Source organism: Lolium rigidum, chromosome 1 (genome assembly GCF_022539505.1).
Source record: "Lolium rigidum isolate FL_2022 chromosome 1, APGP_CSIRO_Lrig_0.1, whole genome shotgun sequence".
Classification (NCBI taxonomy): domain Eukaryota; kingdom Viridiplantae; phylum Streptophyta; class Magnoliopsida; order Poales; family Poaceae; genus Lolium; species Lolium rigidum.
This window is the reverse complement of record NC_061508.1, coordinates 321,451,907-321,471,767: the sequence shown is the minus strand read 5'-3', so window position 1 is coordinate 321,471,767 and position 19,861 is coordinate 321,451,907. Positions and strand designations below refer to the sequence as shown.

At 45.1% G+C, this 19,861-nt stretch overlaps 1 protein-coding gene and 1 pseudogene across 1 annotated transcript; one reads left to right on the top strand and one right to left on the bottom strand.

Moving 5' to 3' along the window:
• Nucleotides 1-10,620: 10,620 nt before the first annotated feature.
• Nucleotides 10,621-14,667, bottom strand: LOC124698494 (putative cysteine-rich receptor-like protein kinase 20). The gene is made up of 8 exons (XM_047230980.1): nucleotides 14,224-14,667; nucleotides 13,926-13,978; nucleotides 13,451-13,536; nucleotides 12,591-12,772; nucleotides 12,312-12,513; nucleotides 11,487-11,724; nucleotides 11,235-11,388; nucleotides 10,621-11,088 (listed from the first exon to the last, which is right to left on the bottom strand). The coding sequence occupies exons 1-8, from the start codon at nucleotides 14,665-14,667 to the stop codon at nucleotides 10,738-10,740; spliced, it is 1,710 nt and encodes a 569-aa protein (XP_047086936.1). The 3' UTR covers nucleotides 10,621-10,737.
• A 1,688-nt stretch (nucleotides 14,668-16,355) lies between these two features.
• On the top strand, nucleotides 16,356-19,010 carry LOC124662068 (annotated as a pseudogene).
• The last annotated feature ends 851 nt before the right edge of the window (nucleotides 19,011-19,861 follow it).

The window sequence follows — 19,861 nt, the reverse complement described above, 5'->3', positions numbered from 1 at the left end:
AGACTTATTGATGCTTGTCTTGAAGTACTATTCATGAAAAGTCTTTGTCATATGATTCACTTGTTTACTCATGTCATTACCTTTGTTTTGATCGCTGCATTCATTACATATGTTTACAAATAGTATGATCAAGATTATGATGGCATGTCAATTCAGAAATTATCTTTGTTATCGTTTTACCTGCTCGGGACGAGCAGAACTAAGCTTGGAGATGCTGATACGTCTCCAACGTATCGATAATTTCTTATGTTCCATGCCACTTTATTGATGATACCTACATGTTTTATGCACATTATATGTCATATTTATGCATTTTCTGGAACTAACCTATTAACAAGATGCCGAAGAGCCGATTCGTTGTTTTCTGCTGTTTTTGGTTTCAGAAATCCTAGTAAGGAAATATTCTCGGAATTGGACGAAATCTTCGCCCGGGGTCCTATTTTTGCACGGAGCTTCCGGAAGACCGAAGAGGGAAGGAAGTGGGGCCACGAGGCGCCGACACCATAGGGCGGCGCGGCCCGGGCCCCGGCCGCGCCGACCTAGGGTGTGGGGCCCTCGTGTGGCCCCCGCGTTGCCCTTCCGCCTACTTAAAGCCTCCGTCGCGAAAACCCCGATACCGAGAGCCACGATACGGAAAACCTTCCGGAGACGCCGCCGCCGCGAATCCCATCTCGGGGGATTCGGGAGATCGCCTCCGGCACCCTGCCGGAGAGGGATTCATCTCCCGGAGGACTCTACACCGCCATGGTCGCCTCCGGAGTGATGAGTGAGTAGTTCACCCTCGGACCATGGGTCCATAGCAGTAGCTAGATGGTCGTCTTCTCCTTGTTGTGCTTCATTGTTGGATCTTGTGAGCTGCCTAACATGATCAAGATCATCTATATGTAATTCTATATGTTGTGTTTGTCGGGATCCGATGGATAGAGAGTACTATGATTATGGTGATTATCAATCTATTGTTTATGTGTTGTTTATGATCTTGCATGCTCTCCGTTATTAGTAGAGGCTCGGCCAAGTTTGTACTCTTAACTCCAAGAGGGAGTATTTATGCTCGATAGTGGGTTCATGCCTCCATTAAATGCGGGACGAGTGACGTAAAGTTCTAAGGTTGTGGATGTGCTTGTTGCCACTAGGGATAAAACATTGATTCTATGTCTAAGGATGTAGTTGTCGATTACATTACGCACCATACTTAATGCAATTGTCTGTTGCTTAGCAACTTAATACTGAATGGGGTTCGGATGATAACCTCGAAGGTGGACTTTTTAGGCATAGATGCAGTTGGATGGCGGTCTATGTACTTTGTCGTAATGCCCAATTAAATCTCACTATATTTATCATATCATGTATATGCATTGTTATGCCCTTCTCTATTTGTCAATTGCCCGACTGTAATTTGTTCACCCAACATGCTTTTATCTTACGGGAGAGACACCTCTAATGAACTGTGGACCCCGGTCCTATTCTTTACATAGCATACAATCTACTGCAATTGTGTTTTACTATTTTCTTGCAAACAATCATCTTCCACTCGATACGCTTAATCCTTTGTTACAGCAAGCCGGTGAGATTGACAACCTCACTGTTTCGTTGGGGCAAAGTACTTTGGTTTTGTTGTGCAGATTCCACGTTGGCGCCGGAATCCTTGTTGTTGCGCCGCATCACATTTCGCCACCATCAACCTTCAACGTGCTTCTTGGCTCCTACTGGTTCGATTAAACCTTGGTTTCTTTCTGAGGGAAAACTTGCTACTGTGCGCATCATACCTTCCTCTTGGGGTTCCCAACGAACGTGTGAGTTACACGCCATCATGGCCCCAGGCCCCCTCCGAGGCTGCCCTTCCGCCTATTTAAAGCCTCCGTCGCGAAAACCCTATTACGTTGGACGAAACCCACAGAAACCTTCCAGAGCCGCCGCCATCGCGAAGCCAAGATCTGGGGGACAGGAGTCTCTGTTCCGGCACCCTGCCGGAGCGGGGAATTGCCCCCGGAGTCATCTCCACCGCCGTCTTCACCGCCATCTTCACCGCCATCGCTGTCCCCATGATGAGGAGGGAGTAATTCACCCCCGGGGCTGAGGGCTCCGCTGTAGCTATGTGGTTCATCTCTCTCTTTATGTGATCTAGTTGAATATCATCTATGTGCTACTCTAGTGATGTTATTAAAGTAGTCTATTCCTCCTGCACTATGTAATGGTGACAGTGGGTGCCTCGTGCAGTACTTGGTGTAGGCTATGATTATGATCTCTTGTAGATTATGAAGTTAACTATTGCTATGATGGTATTGATGTGATCTATTCCTCCTACTTGGCGTGAAGGTGACAGTGTGCATGCTATGTTAGTACTTGGTTTAGTCATGTCGATCTTTCATGCACTCTAAGGTTATTTAAATATGAACATTGAATTGTGGAGCTTGTTAACTCCGGCATTGAGGGTTCGTGTAATCCTACGCAATGTGTTCATCATCCAACAAGAGAGTGTAGAGTATGCATCTATCTATTACTGTTATGTGATCAAAGTTGAGAGTGTCCACTAGTGAAAGTCTAATCCCTAGGCCTTGTTCCTAAATATCGCTATCGCTGCTTGTTTACTTGTTTTCTTGCGTTACTACTCGCTGCGTTACTACTGCATGTTTACTTCCTGCAATATTACTACCATCAACTGCACGCCAGCGAGCTATTTTCTAGCGCCGTACTACTGCTCATATTCATTCATACCACTTGTATTTCACTATCTCTTCGCCGAACTAGTGCACCTATTAGGTGTGTTGGGGACACAAGAGACTTCTTGCTTTGTGGTTGCAGGGTTGCTTGAGAGGGATATCTTTGACCTCTTCCTCCCTGAGTTCGATAAACCTTGGGTAATCCACTTAAGGGAAACTTGCTGCTGTTCTACAAACCTATGCTCTTGGAGCCCCAACACTGTCTACAAGAATAGAAGCACCCGTAGACATCACCCCTCAAGATGGATGGTAGATATCTATCAATCTCATCTTGTCACATGCCAAGTTGCATTCCCTTGTTCCCAGTCCCTTTATCAGGCAATCAGCAATTTGTTTCCCAGAAGTGACATGAGTAAGTCTGATAATCCGAGCATCAAGTTTCTCCTTAATGAAGAAGCGATCAATTTCCACATGTTTTGTCATATCATGTTGGACTGGATTATTTGCAATACTTATAGCTGACTGATTGTCACACCAAGCTCTCAAGGGCCCCTTTCTGAGAAGCTTCAACTCGCTCGGGAGATGCTTCACCCAAAGCATCTCACACACTCCTTTAGATAAAGCTCTGTATTCAGCTTCTGCCGTTGATCTAGACACAACTGTCTGTTTCTTGCTTCTACATGACACCAGATTTCCTCCCACAAACACACAATAGCCTGACGTTGATCTTCTATCATCTCGACAACCAGCCCAATCAGAGTCACTATAGCCATCCACCTCAAGGTGTCCACTCTTTGCAAACCACAACCCCTTTCCCGGAGTTCCCTTCAAGTATCTCAAGATTTTGTGCACTATATCAAGATGCCCACTCCTTGGTTCATGCATGTATCTGCTCACCACACCCACGGCATATGTAATGTCAGGCCTGGTATGACACAAGTACAAGAGTCTCCCAACCAATTTCTGATAATTTTCCTTATTCACTAGCTCACCTGATTGTGCGGTCACTTGGTGATTTTGTTCAATTGGGGTAGGGGCTGCACGACATCCCATCATGCCCATGTCACTCAAGAGATCTAGGGTATATTTTCGTTGACATAAAGCTATTTCCTTCTCTGTTCGAGCCACTTCTATGCCAAGGAAATATTTTAGGTTGCCCAAATCTTTCACCTCAAACTCCTTGCTTAGACACTCCTTCAATCTCTTTATTTCCTCTTGGTCATCTCCAGTGATGATAATGTCATCCACATAAACTGCAAGAATGGTGATCCTTCGCTCAGCGTGTCTATAGAACACCGTGTGGTCACCATTGCATTGACCATACCCCATACCACACACGGCTCGTTTAAACCTATCAAACCATGCCCTTGGAGATTGCTTCAAACCATACAAGGATTTCTTCAGCCTGCATACTTTTCCCTTGGTCTGTGAGGTACCAAAACCTGGTGGTATCTCCATGTACACTTCTTCCTGCGGGTCACCATGTAAGAAGGCATTCTTGACATCTAATTGATGCAACTTCCACCCAAAGTTAGCAGCACAGGAAACCAGTATTCTTACTATGTTCATCTTCGCCACTGGAGCAAACGTCTCATCGTAGTCAATTCCATAAGTTTGACTAAACCATCTAGCGACCAATCTGGCCTTATACCTTTCTACCTTCCCTTCGGGATTCTGCTTCACAATATAGATCCACTTACAACTCACTGCCTTTTTCCCTGCTGGCAGTGTGGTTAGCACCCATGTCCTGTTTTTCTTCAGTGCTTCCAACTCTTCTATCATCGCTTCACGCCACTTCGGATCTTGCTTTGCTGTCTTCCAATCGTTTGGAATTGACACGGTTTGAGAGGCTGATGTCTACGGGTGCTTCTATTTTGTAGACAGTGTTGGGCCTCCAAGAGCAGAGGTTTGTAGAACAGCAGCAAGTTTTCCCTTAAGTGGATCACCCAAGGTTTATCGAACTCAGGGAGGAAGAGGTCAAAGATATCCCTCTCAAGCAACCCTGCAACCACAAAGCAAGAAGTCTCTTGTGTCCCCAACACACCTAATAGGTGCACTAGTTCGGCGAAGAGATAGTGAAATACAAGTGGTATGAATGAATTTGAGCGATGAGTACGGCGCCGGAAAATAGCTTATCGGCGTGCGATTGATGGTAGTAATATTGTAGGAAGTAAACAAGCGGTAGTAACGCAGCAGTAGTAACGCAGTGAAACGATAAACAAGCAGCGATGGCAGTATTTAGGAACAAGGCCTAGGGATTAGACTTTCACTAGTGGACACTCTCAACTTTGATCACATAACGAGAATAGATAAATGCATACTCTACACTCTCTTGTTGGATGATGAACACATTGCGTAGGATTACACGAACCCTCAATGCCGGAGTTAACAAGCTCCACAATTCAATGTTCATATTTAAATAACCTTAGAGTGCATGAAAGATCGACACGACTAAACCAAGTACTAACTTAGCATGCACACTGTCACCTTCACGCCATGTAGGAGGAATAGATCACATCAATACCATCATAGCAATAGTTAACTTCATAATCTACAAGAGATCATAATCATAGCCTACGCCAAGTACTAACACGAGTGCACACACTGTCACCATTACACCGTGTAGGAGGAATAAAACTACTTTAATAACATCACTAGAGTAGCACATAGATAAATTGTGATACAAAACACATTGCAATCATAAAGAGATATAAATAAGCACTTCACTACGCCATTCATAACGAGTGAATAAGTATTCCGTGAAATATAGCCTAAGAGACCCACACGGTGCACACACTTGTCACCTTTACACACGTGGGACAAGGAGTCTCCGGAGATCACATAAGTAAAACCCACTTGACTAGCACAATGACATCTAGATTACAAGCATCATCATATGAATCTCAATCATGTAAGGCAGCTCATGAGATTATTGTATTGAAGTACATAGGAGAGAGATGAACCACATAGCTACCGGTACAGCCCCGAGCCTCGATGGAGAACTACTCCCTCTTCATGGGAGCAGCGAGCGTTGATGAAGATGGCGGTGGAGATGGCAGCGGTGTCGATGGAGAAGCCTTCCGGGGCACTTCCCCGCTCCGGCGGGTGCCGGAACGGAGACTCCTGTCCCCCGGATCTTGGCTTCGCGATGGCGGCGGCTCCGGAAGGTTTCCGTGGGTTTCGTCCAACGTAATAGGGTTTTCGCGACGGAGGCTTTAAATAGGCGGAAGGGCAGCCTCGGAGGGGGCTCGGGGCCACCACACCATAGGGCGGTGCGCCCCCCTCCGGCCGCGCCGGGTGTGGTGTGGGGCCCCCGGGGCTTCCCTCCGGCGGCTCTCGGGTGTTCCGGATGGTTCCGGGAAAAATAGGAACCCGGGCGTTGATTTCGTCCGATTCCGAGAATATTTCGTTACTAGGATTTCGAAACCAAAAACAGCGAGAAACGGAACCGGCACTTCGGCATCTTGTTAATAGGTTAGTTCCAGAAAATGCACGAATATGACATAAAGTGTGCATAAAACATGTAGATATCATCAATAATGTAGCATGGAACATAAGAAATTATAGATACGTTTGAGACGTATCAGAGGCCACAAAAGCTCTATAGGAAGGAGACAAAGCCTCGTAAGAAACAAATTTGCTAATGTCATGTTCATCAGAAACAGTTTGTAGAGCACGCATTTCGCAAAGAGCTTTCCTTGCCACTTCACCCTTTTTGGCTGCTTCACGTGTCTCCTTTCGCAATGCAATTGGCAAATCCACCGTGTCAACTGAGCTGCTAGCACTGCCTTGTTGCTCCCCCTGCACATGTGGATGATGTCCCACTGTGTCAGATAAGCTCACATCACTACCTTCCTGCTCCCCCTGCACATGTGGCTACCGTCGAGTGTATACTTGGATATTTTGCGGCCACCGATCCCGAACAGGAACAGGAATCTGGGGAGAATCCAGCGGAATTGTACCCACTACAGGTTGGACTTGAACCTGCACATCACCATCAGGAACCTGCACATCACCATCAGGTTTAGTACCCACAGAACCCTTAGTGTGAGACACTACCTTCTCCCCCTCATGACCATCTTGCAGAGAGTGAAGTTGGTCAAGTTCTGCAAACAACAGGCTCAGATCAGTTTGCTCACCATAGAATGGCTCGGATTCCCTGAAGGTGACATCCATACTTACAAACATGCGTTTCGCAGAGGGGCACCAACATTTATACCCCTGCTGATTAGAGGAATAACCAACAAAAACACATTTTAGTGCTCGTGGGTCTAACTTCCCAATCGATGGTCTATGATCCCGAACAAAGCATGTACTGCCAAATAATTTTGGAGGGACAACAAACTTATTTTTCCCAAACAACAACTCGCATGGGGATTTCATACCGAGTATCCTGGAGGGTGTCCTGTTAATCAAAAATGTGGTTGTCATGACTGCTTCACTCCACAGGAACTTGGGCACATTCATTGTGTACATCAGCGAGCGAGGAACTTCCAAAACGTGTCTGTTTTTCCGCTCTGCCACACCGTTTTGAGGAGGGGTATCTGGGCAAGTCGTTTGATGAAGAATACCTCGTTCAGACAAGAAGGCCCCAAAGGTGGTGTTCAAATACTCCGTGCCATTGTCAGTCCTGAGCACCTGCACCTGTACCTGAAACTGATTCTTTACATATGCATGGAAGTTCTAAAAACAGTGAAACACCTCATCCTTGTGGCGCATCAAATAAACCCAAGTCATACGAGAATAGCAGTCAATAAAGGTAACAAAGTACTTCATTCCATTCACTGACACCACTGGGGAAGTCCATACATCTGAATGAATAAGCATAAAAGGAGATATGCTCCTAAGCCCCTTACTCACATATGAGGCTCTTGTATGTTTAGCATATTCGCAAGCATCACCTGTTAACTTGCCCTTGCTTATTCCACACATAATATCAGGAAATATTCTACTCATCTTATCGAAAGACACATGCCCCATCCTACAGTGATGGATCATAGCCTGTTTTTCCTTGTCCTCCATGGTTGCAGCATACACCAACTCTGGCTGCACCCCCTTTTCCACATACCAGAGCCCCTTACGCCTGGTGCCAGTCCCAACCATCTGCCTCGTCTCCCGCTCCTGAATCACGACACCAAACTTGTTAAGAGTCACACTACAGTCTATGTCATCAATGAGAGCACTCAGAGAGAGCAAATTAACAGGAAACACTAGGACATGTAAAACAGATGACAAAGATATGTTTGAAGTGCACTTTACTGTTCCCTCTCCAACAACAGGTTGTCTTGTACCATCAGCAGTTTGAATGGTGCCTTTGTGAGTAGGAGGATGCTTAATGTAAGACTCAAACACACCGAATTTACCCGCAACATGCTTAGCGCCAGAGTCTAGAATCCATTCTGTATCATTCTCATTAGTAGCAAGAGATTCTTTTTCAGAATTACCTTCATCTGTGGAGACCAAGTTAGCAAAGTTTCCATAGGCAGCACCCTCCACTTCTGCATACTTTGACGTCCCATTGTCCACACCAGCCACCATGTGTGCACTCTGACCACCGGAGTTTCCGGTGTGTCCTCCTCTGCCTCTAGCAGTTTGACGGCCTGAGTATCCACCTCTGCCTCCTGCCATCCTGCTACTTCCCCCTCTGTTATATCCCCTACCTCTACCACGAGTTGGGCAGTACCACTTTAGGTGGCCAGTCTCCCCACAAATGAAGCAGTCCCTAGTCTCTTTCCACTCTCTGCGCTCGGTCACGGCAAACGTTGGAGCTGACACAACTTTCTCATCTGCTGGTTCCAGAGAGAGCCGCACCTCCTCTTGAGCCATTGCTGCAATGGCCTCGTCAATAGTGGGCAAGGAGGTGTGGTGCAGCAGAGATGCCTTTCTTCCATCAAAGCATTTATTTAGCCCCTCCAAAAACTTAAGCACACGCCTGCGTGCTATCCACTTGTGCCCTGACTCGATGGAGGCTGCATCATAGAGTTCGAGAGGGTCACAGTTATCCTGATCAGCCCATAAGGCTTGCAGCTCTGCCACATATGCCATCACTGTCATGTCCCCCTGCCGGAGATGGCGAATCTTCCCATCAATCTGAGCAATGAGCATGACATTTCCTTTACCAGAGTACTGGGTGGACAAGGTCTTCCATATTTCAGCAGCTGTGGACAGCCCTTCCACGGAACGCCCAATGGAGGGCACCACCGAGTTCAACAGCCACCCAATAAGCAGAGAGTTGACGGTTTTCCACTTCTTTCCCTCAGCACTAGTCTTGTCTCCTGGTTCTATGACAGTCCCCAATAAGTACCCATCAAGATCTTTCTGATTCACAATCAACATTGCCCTCCGAGACCAACTCAGATAGTTGGTAACCCCCTCTAGCTTGATGTCCGTAGGTGACAGGTCAATTTTCTGAACCACTTCCTGTCGAGGAACAATGGCCTCAGAGCCACCCCCTTTTGAGAGAAACAGCGTGAGCTGCTCAAGAGCCTCCGCAAGGCCTTTGGACTCACCCATCTGCACTCTCACCTTCACCCAGCAAAAACAACAAACAGCTTCGGGGCACGCTTACCAGCAACCTCCTTTCACCAGCAGCAGGCACACACAGCTTGAGAAACCACCACCCCTGCTTCACTCCTTGACAAGCAGCTTGTCCTTCTCCTTCCCTTTGCACGCAGCACCACCTCGTCTCCTCTCCGTCGTGCAGAACCACTGCTGTTCCCTGCCGGAACCGGCTTCCCTTCAGGCCCCACTGTCGCCTTGCTCTGATACCATGTTGTAGCAGCAGCTCACCTCATATGTGGCCCCCTAGCGGCTGGTGTGGTTTCTTCTGTCTCTCTTAGGGTTAGCTCTCCTCCAGCTCCCTCCTTTTATAGGTCAGCACACATATGGGCTTGGGCCACTTGGGCCAGAAACATGTCGAGTGTTCAACATCCTCAAACTTGGTGCCTCACAAGCAGGGGATTTTATTGGAGAAAGCAGCTGCTTCACTGGCTCCCAGAACAAGGAATGGTATCGAATTGGGTGATGGGATTATTGGAACAGGCTCTAGATCTAGCAATGATGACCATGTTCCTCAACCTGGCCCTCTGAAACCTGCAATAGAACCATGGAGTCCATCAGGCAGTAACCCCTCAGGGAGCACCCCCGATGACATCGAGCAAACCGATGAGAATGCTTATGTGTCGTATGTCAAGATGATCAGGCAGCTGGAATGTGACGGTCACGTGGAGGCCAACTTCAGAGTGAAGTTCTTGACATGGCTAAGCCTACGAGCGACTCACCGAGAAAAGAAGATAGTTACGATCCTGCAAGCCTAGCCGGCCAGCTATGTGACACCTTCTCAGAGGCAATCTACAGCAAGAGGCCACCTATAGCGCCATAGTGTCTCTGCATGCAACTTTAGCACTGACAGTAGAGGAGTTTTTTTTTGAACGGATAGATAAAGGGGAGTTGCCATCATCCCACTTTTAGAGGATAAACCCCTGGTTTATTAGCTGGCCCTTGCATAAATTTCTCACTGGAACCTTATCCACTGTAATAGTTAGTTATATTTTGTTAACTTTCTTACCTTCAGCTGAAAGTTGAATATCTTAATCAGTATGTAGCATCAGGAACTTTGCAATCCAGAACAGCTCTTATTTTGAAAGTTGAATATCTTACTTCCGAGTTCGGTGATCTCTGCTTGTCAAGTTGAATGCTGGCTAAGTATATGGGGATGCCATAGAAAATAGGCACAATAGTATGCCGAGATTATATAGTAGTAGTACATAGTGCAGGACCGCAAATATCGTTTTCAGATCAAACCACCCTTTATAGGGACATGGAGAATGGCCTTTTCATGTAGAGATTATAAAAATGTTTAACTTTGCTAAACTGACTAAGATAGCAATGACAAAAGGTGAAACATTTTACATTTATATTTTTGACGTAGCTGACAGAAAATCAGTCTAGTACCACATCATGTTTATTTTCTCTCACAAAACTGATCTTAATATCTCAAATCCTGTAAACTATCTGAGCTGTAAAAAGCCCATAATCCTTACTCACGTTTTAATTATATAATATGTTCTTCATCATATCAAATCTCCCGGCCTAGAATGATTCGAACTCTGGTTGTCATGGGAGCTGAACTTGTAATGGTTACGTCTATTGTCCTGCTTGTTTGGCCCATATATGTCGATACAGCAGCGTCTTCACCAGCGCTCCCTGTACTCAGCGCCGTAGGCTGCTTAGGCTCCATCGGTAAGCTCATGCTTTCAGGGTTCAGCATTGCAGCAACATCTGTTATGGTGGGCCGATCTGCTGGATCTTCCTGAGCACAAAGCAGCGCCACCTGAGCGCATCGCGTTATCTCAGCGATGTCATACCTGTTCCCTAACGCTGGATCAACAAGCTCATACAACCTTTGGTCCTTCCACATATGCCAGGCCTGAAACAGTTTTCCAATAAATTGACATGAGAGAACTGCATTGCAAAACCAAATTTAATATATATGGGCCAAACATTAACACAGACAATCGCGAGTCTATAACTATAAGAAATCTTGCATGGAATATATATGTTAACTTCACTCACATCTCGTACAAGATCACCAACAGTATCCCCTCGCTTGTCGAGTATGGTATTCTTTCGTCCGCTGATGATCACCAGAACCAAGATGCCGAAACTGAACACATCTGTCTTCAGCGAGTAAATTCCTCGAGATGCATACTCTGGAGCTTTGTAACCACTGAAAAGTGAAAACAAAATAAATAAAAAATGTAAATTAAGAGCATCTGAACACAAATGATGGAATCTGTAAGGGTTGATATATCAGGCAGCTCATACCTAGTGCCCGTGACACTGCTTGTACGCTCTTCTGCTACTTCTGAACTAAGTGCTCTAGCTGATCCAAAATCAGATATCTTCGGGTTCATGTTGTAATCCAAGAGGATATTATGTGGTTTCAAGTCTCTATGGACGATCCAGATGATGGAGCCTTTGTGCAGGTAAACAAGGCCCTCTGTTAACCCTGCAATTATCTTGAGTCGCTTAGACCAGTCGAGCAATGCTCCTTTTGTTTTGTCTGCAAAATGTTCGAAGAATGATTATCGTATAGAAAATACTAACAGAAATTTCTATTCTGCTCTAAACCAAACTATAATAGGTTCAAAATCGATTCTTATTTGAGCAACAAACAACCAGGTGAAGCTAGAGGCCTAGAGCTTCAGTGGCCTTTCACTTAACTCAATTGTAAAGAGAACCAAGATCTGACTTGGTGGCTAGAGCTCGCTCACTTGGGTTCGAATCGTAGATGAAGCGTTCAGACTAACAACGTATAGCCAATTGAGAGAACCTTCCCCTGTTGGTCAACGTTTTTTTTAAATCAATTGTAGACGTTCTGAATATGTGTAGAAATGCAAATCCAACCAAATAGTTGTCTTTCTAGAATTGGACACAATGATAAAGAGTGTCGCTGAAAGAGAATGTCCTCAAAAGATCACTAATTATCTTTTTTCCTCCCCAAAAGAAGATACTTGGAACACAATAACTAAAGTTGCATCGAAAGTATGACAAAACAAATGGAGATGCAAAAAGGACATCTATTTTTAAACGGAAGGAGGAGGGAAATGAGGCACGCTTGAAAATTAAATGCGATAATGGACAACGTACCAGATATGTAGCGGTCCAAGGAACCATTTTGCATGAATGTATAGACTAAAATCATTTCTTTCCCGTGGGTGTACCACCCTAATAACCTAGCCAGGTTGGTATGCTGAAGCTTTGCAAGCTGCAGTTCACTTTTAAAATCAAATACTGATGCATGCTCACCAAGCCGTTTAATGGCAACCATAACTCCATCCGGCAACTCACCCTGCAATTGTTACTAAGCGAGTTCAAACAACGGACTCTCAACAGAAATCAGTTATCAGTTACTAAGCTAGTATATACCTTATAAACAGTACCAAATCCACCCCACCCAACTATTCTCTTTTCTGAGAAATTGTCTGTAGCATCCACTATCTGAAAGAAGTTGAACTTTGTGAATCCTGTGCAAGCTTCTTCTATATTGGTACAAAGGTCAACAAGTTCTTCAATGTCGAAGATTTTCTGTTCTTGCAGGTCCAATTTTCCTGACTCGTCAATAGTCTATCCTTGTCAGTTGTCACCAATGGGATTCCAAAAAACATGGACCTAACTACAAATTATAGAGAGGATACTACAAAAAAAAATTCACATCGATCATCAACTCATCCTACTTAGGGGCTTCCATGTGGAAGATCATCATCTTATGAAAACAAGTGGAGATTCCAATACAAGATGACATCATGCAATATGTTGACGGTGTTTCTATCACCCGTGTCACATTTTTCATGTGGTTACTAATGGATAAATACGTTTACTTCTACTAGCTAATGCTCTTCTATAAGATGTCGTAATTAAATCCTAATTTAACACTCTGTTTTTCTCTATCTATATGAAATGAAGGAATACCTTGCCCTCTGACGAAGTTCTTCAAAAGTGAAATGACCACGTAAAATTCGATGTGGTGATACAATTCTTACTCATGAAATAGTATGCACATATGACAATAATAACATCAAAATCTTCGTATGGACATTATTTGTTGTCTTTTGCAATATATCCAAAAAACATGAGCAACTGGGCATTGCTACTGCTCAGACATAAGTACACAACAAAGAAATTCCAAATTCTTGAACCAAATAACATTGATATGGAAAATTACGCTATCAGTTTCCGTATCTGAGTTAATTGAGTGCATTAGGAAATTCACAGAAGTATTTACTTACCTACAAATGGTTCTTCTCCAACACTGCAAATTTCTGCAGTTGCTTGAATGCGTATTTTGGTGAACTCCAAAGCTCTTGTGGGAAACCTGAACATACGTAAAATTCATCAGTACTAATATTACGCCATCCACCAATGATTTCAACTGTCCTTAAAAAGTGGTAAAATTCATATACATTTTAGTCCGTGGAGCTTATGGAACGGTTACAGAAATTGGATTACATAACTTGAGCTTCATGAGGATTCAACTTAAGGAAAAATCAGTGTTATTGTGATACAAGAAATTTGACGAAACAACTTAAGGTCAAACAAATTTACTCATTGATCCGATGTACATCCTTATATTACTGGCCTATATAACTTACATACTCCGAACCAGAACTGCTCCTATGTAATAAACAAAGTGGAGCGACTAGTCAACCAAACATGCTCATACTTCTCTGGTTAGTAAACTACATAATGGAAAATTTATCTGACCTGGTGTAACGATTTGAACTATCCGTGACTACAGTCAGCACCCCGTCGTCAGCCTGGTAGACAAGGATAGCGACAATGGCAAGCATTATTGATGTACAATTGACCAGAGCAGGTCGTGTTATTTGCAATTCGACCCTAATTCAGACGCAATCGTGCCCAGGCTCACTTGAATGGATCAGTTTAATCGTATTATAAATAATAAATCCACCTTAAAATAAGTGTTTCCCATTGCTCACATAGGCTTCAATTTTGGTTTGAGATTCCGCATAAGCACGCACCAAATTTCGATGGTACTAACCTCACTACGACTGTTGGTAGAATTGTCGACGAGGGCGATGAGCGGGATGAGGCGGATGAACATGTCAATCTCGTGCTGCGCTGCGCGGAGCTCGTCGGCCATCCGCGCGCCCAGGAGCAGGCGGCGGAGGTAGCCGCAGTCTTGGCACGCCGTGACGAGCGCGTAGCACCGCCTCAGCGCGCAGCGGAGCTGCTCCAGCGGACGCCTGGTGGCTTCCCGCCGCATCAGCTCCGCAACCTCCAGCTCGCCTAGCAGGCTGCCGACGAGCTCCACGTGCTGCGCGAGCCGCACGCAGGCGTCCCGGTGGCGGCGCGCCACCAGGGCGGCCTGCACCACCATGGACACCAGCCCCAGCGCGTCCACGCCGACCAGTTGCAGCACGTTCGAGGCCTGCCCCAGTGTGCCCCAGGGGGTGCTCGAGGAGCTGTCCCATGGACTCGCCATGCTCGCTGCTTCCGGCTCCTGCACCCTACAGCCTCTCCCAGCGGCCAGGTCTCGTCGCCGACATTGACGGGGGCGGGCGCGACAGGTATCTACTATTACTGAGGGCATGTACAGCAGTATTCAGTCAGCAGTCTGTAAGATTGAACACGTAGGATATTTATCTAACTGGAGGAGAGAGAATTGTGAGAAACGGGCAGGCCGTCTGCAATATTACAGATCGTCGGTTCCGTAAAAATCGTAGCGTTAACGACGGCTTTCCTCCTGTTGTACGAGAGGGCTGTCTGCAACTTGCCGTTTCTTTTCAGCTCTAGCAACCGGATGTATCAGAGCAAGTACAATAGAATCCAGTCAGCTGGCTATAAGACATTAAATAATATATCTTAGATGAGTTGGAGGAGAGAGAAGGGGAGAGAGAAGAGAGGTGGGGCTACTTATCGCGATAGTCAAGCTCTTGCAGCGTGCTTCTAGGCACTTGTGAGAGTGAAAGGTGGGCCATGTGTTAGTAAAGTAGTTCATTCTTATAGCCAACTATTATACATGTTAGCTATATGGTAACTACAAATGACATGACATCTTGTTATAGCCAACAGTTGGCTATACTATTGGAATTGCTCTCAGTAGCGTCCCGTATTAATCGTGGTGTTAAATAGGCAGTCTGTTGTATGAGGTGTCTGTAGCGTCGCCTATAGGTGACATGGAAGAGCACTAAAGACAGGCACCGTCTAGACTACTGTACATGCCCTGAGCTTGACGGAGACTTTGACTGAGCGTGCCATATTTCTTTATTTCCTTTTTATTTTCCAGGAAAACTGGTCTCGGCGTCTCACAATGTAAAGCCCGGCCCGGCCCATTTAGCCCAATCCAGCTTTTACTTGACATAAGATGATGTTTTTTCTCCACCACGTGAGCGGCCCACCACCCGTTGTTGTCACTAGCGGCCCATGTTGGATTCGTGAGCTCCTTTGGGCTCAAGTGACAATGCTAAGTCCTGATCTCGTCGAACCACCAGTCAGTTCCTATGCGGATGCCGACGTCCGTTGACAGCCATCTTTCAGCCGCCGCTGCTCAGCGAGTGCATGTCCGGCGGCACGAGAATAGCGTGCTACGTACAACATCCATGTCTATGTGACGGTGAGGCTTCCACGGCCGAATCCGTTGGCGGCGAGGATGCTACGGCAACTGCTTGGAATTGTTTGCATGTGGGGAGGAGAGGGATTATATTGGAGTTTCGTCAAAATATTTTGGCCGAAATTCGGCGAGTCATCGGCGAAATGTGTTGGCGGGAGGTGATGTTTTTCCAACTGCCAGCGCGTTGACCATATACAAATTGGCATGTAAAATGCCTCCAAAACTTTATATATACTATAGATCGCGGGCTAACATTCGTGGTGCCCTGCAAGTGTAAGAATATTTACGGGCGTGTCTAAGTTAGCAAAAAAATCTTGTAAATCCTCACGCTAGCGTGCCAATTTACGGCTTTGACTCTTTTAAATTTAAGAGTCTGCTAGGGATGGTCTTGTACAAGTTGCTCCTGGGGTTTGTGGATTGGGGTTTCTGTTGTGCAGACACAAGTGAGGCCGGAGAAGCGGCAGAGGAGGCGTCGGCGGAGTGGCCAAGCCATGTGAGAGCGAACTAGAGGAGAACTGGAGAAGCGAGACCAACTCCTCCGCCTCCCCCTCGTGCTCGCCATGGACGCCTCGCCGTACTCTGGTCTGCGCCTTATCCCGCGAACCGCCCCTTCTCCCCACTCTACTTTCGTGCCTAGTTTTTTTCTGGGGCATTTTCTTCTGCGTATGGATGCGTTTTCTTAGGACTCAATTCACCGATCTGCGACCTGGGCGGCCGATTCCCTGCGTGCTTTTTTTTTGTTTTGGGGTGGTCTGGTTGCGATTCAATTCTTTAGAGCCCGTCAATCGTGTTTTATCTTACCTGCTCGGCTGCTCCTCCCCTGTTCGGTCGCGGATTGTAGGCCCTGGCAATATGGCATCATCTTGGTTTCTATGCTGTCCTGGGTGCAATGCACGCCTGTATTTTTACTGGCTGGTCGCTAGTTCATAAGCTTGTCTGTAGTAAACTAGTGATTACCTTGGCGAAGATGAGCAAGAACCAGAAATGTTGCTTTTCCCCAATGTTGTATGTTTAGGTTCGTATACACGTGTACTTCCATTGCTGCATTGGGTAGATAGCATTGTGCCTTCACTCTGCTTCGTGCCGGGAATGTGGTAGATGAGTTATGGCTGTTACTGTCAGTGTCATGTCATTTAAGAAGGGGTAAGGTTTGCAGCATACACATCGGGTTTCCATGATGCGTTAGAACTTAGAAGGTATGGCAGAAGAATTTAACTGGTGTATGGTTGGTGGATTTACCCAGCACATGATTTCGATGAGTATGATTTCCACCCGCATTTGTGGTGAAATGCCACCCTTTTCTTCTCAAGTTGGTATAAAAAACTCGAAATATTGCACGCCATGGACACGCTCTCCTAGTTTAAGCTGTAATCTTCTGTACAACAATATCATATCAGATAATAAAAAGTGCAGGGGGGAGTAGTACTGATTTCCGACTTTATGTGTTATTGTGAGACATTCTTTCTAGATCCAGTTTACATGTATCTAGTGTACTTCCATTTTCGGGCGGTTATCCTTTTCTTCACCATTTGTGTGAGAACATAATGTTGGTTGCCACTCTACCATACTGTGAGAATGCTTTGATTTTCCGTGAGCGCTGACTGTGCCCTTCTGGTTCTCTAGGGTTGATTGCTGATCCATCAAAATGCCGTTTGCTGACTGTCGATGCAAAGAGGAAATTTGTCCGTGAATTGTCAAAATGTCCAGATAGGGCATTTGTACTGCTGCGTGAATTGAAACGCCATGATATTATACAGATTTTCTGTTCTGAATTATGCAAAAATAGAAAATATGAAGGGGTGTCAAAAAAGCGGATACTACACTATCTCTTCAATACTGTGAATGAGAAGTCATTTGGTCATGGGAAAAGTATGAAGAAGTCAGGCCCTGAGCCGAACTCAAGTGACATCCAGTTACCTTACAAAAGACAGAAAAAGATTATTGTTCAGGCACTTCCAGCTATTGGAAGCGCTCTAGTAACAGCTGGTATACGTGCACCAACAAACAATGCACACCTTTGTAAAAATTCAGCTCTGTAGGGCTAGTCTTGTTCCAACGAGATAAATTTTGCAAACGTTGCTCATGCTGTATTTGTTTTAAGTACGACGACAATAAGGATCCTAGCCTCCGGTTGTCATGCAATTCAGACCAACCCTTGCGGGAAGAGTCATGTGGTTTTTCGTGCCACCTAGAGTGTGCATTCGGGGATGAAAGATGCGGCATTCTGCAGAATGGGCAGTCAAAGAAACTTGATGGCGGTTATTACTGCACCCACTGTGGGAAACAAAATGATTTGCTTGGGTATTTTCTGAAACATTTTTCACTTACAATATTTTGTATGCTAATGGTAAATTAGCTTGTCTGTTTCAGTGCTTTGCTTCCAGTCTCGTTAGAAGCCTTATCGCATCTGTTATTCTTCCAAATATCTCCATCATGATCCACTCATTTGGAATGGTTCAGCTTTTAGCCTTTCATGATAGCTAGTTTGTTTCCTGCTACTATACAATTTACTGCTTTTCATTCTATGGTAGTTAGGAGAAATGAAAGAGGTGGGCCAAAATTTTACTTTATTGCCCAGTGTCCTCATTTTTTTCAGTATGGTTTTATTTCCACCTTGTGTGATTTACATGAACTTGAGAGCTGAAGTTAGATTTGTTTTGCCTTGATTTTTCTAGTTCAATCAAAGTAGAGTTAGTAAGGATTACCATGCATTTTGATTTTCCCAGCTGTTGGAAGAAACAACTATTGATAGCAAAAGATGCGCGGCAGTTGGATGTGTTGTGCCATCGGATATTTGTTAGCCATAAGATCCTCACATCCACTCAGAAGTACTTGGTCCTCCGTGAGATCGTGGATACAGCATTGAAGAAGCTGGAGGGTGAGCTTGGTCCCATTACTGGCCTTCCAGACAAGGGCAGTGGAATTGTTGGCCGTCTTGCTGTAGGCACTGAAGTTCAGAGGCTTTGTAGCCATGCTATAGAGACTCTGGAATCTATGTTAAATGGTGCATTAACTGCTGATTCGCAAATTCAGAGTAAGTTCTACCTTTTCCCTTTTTTAATCATCGTACACCTCTAATTGCTATGAATGTTTATGCATAACTTGTAATTCAGATTCTCGTATGGTACCATCAGAATTCATAAAGCTTGAGGATATATCCCGTGAATCTGTTGCTGTAGTTTTTTGACTTGGATATATGCCCCATACACTCTTGAGGTTTAACTGCCTTTAACTTGTGGCACCGAAAGGCTAGTGATGAAGATTATCCTTCAAACCTAACAGGCTTAATACCGATGCCATAAAAAATGTTGTGTGTGTAAAAATGTTAGGCCTGCGATTCCTTTAGGGCTTGTCCTGTAATAATGTTTTATCTTACCTGCATTTCTCTTGTCCTCCCCTGTTCGGTCGTGGATTCTAGGCCATGGCAGCATCATGGTTTCTGTGTTGTCTAGGGTGCAATGCACACGTGTATTTTTACTGACTGCAGGAACCAGAAATATTCTTTTTTTTTCCAATATTGTATGTTTAGGTTCGCATACACGTGGTTACCGTTGCTGCATTGTGTTTTCTTTGCTTTGGGTGGATGGCATTGTGCCTTCACTCTGCTTCGTGCCGGGAATGGGGTAGATGATTTATGGCTGTTACTGGCAGTGTCCCGTTTAAGAAGGCGTAAGGTTTGAAGGGTACAAGTCGGGTTTCCATGATGCGATAGAAGGTATCTCAGAAGAATTTTACTGGTGAATGGATGGTGGATTTACCCAGCACATGATTTCGATGAGTATGATTTCCATCAGCATTTGTGGTGAAATGCCACCCTTTTCTTCTCAGCTCTGGTGTAAAAAACTCGAAATATTGCACAGCAAGGACATGCTCTCCTAGTTTACGTTGTAGCATCTTCTGTACAACAATATCATATCAGATAATAAAAAGTGCAGGGAGGGGTAGTACTGATTGCCGACTTTATGTGTTATTGTGAGACATTCTTTCTAGATCCAGTTTATATGTATCCAGTGTACTTCCATTTTGAGCGATTATCTATTATGTTTTGGAAATAGACCTGCAAATA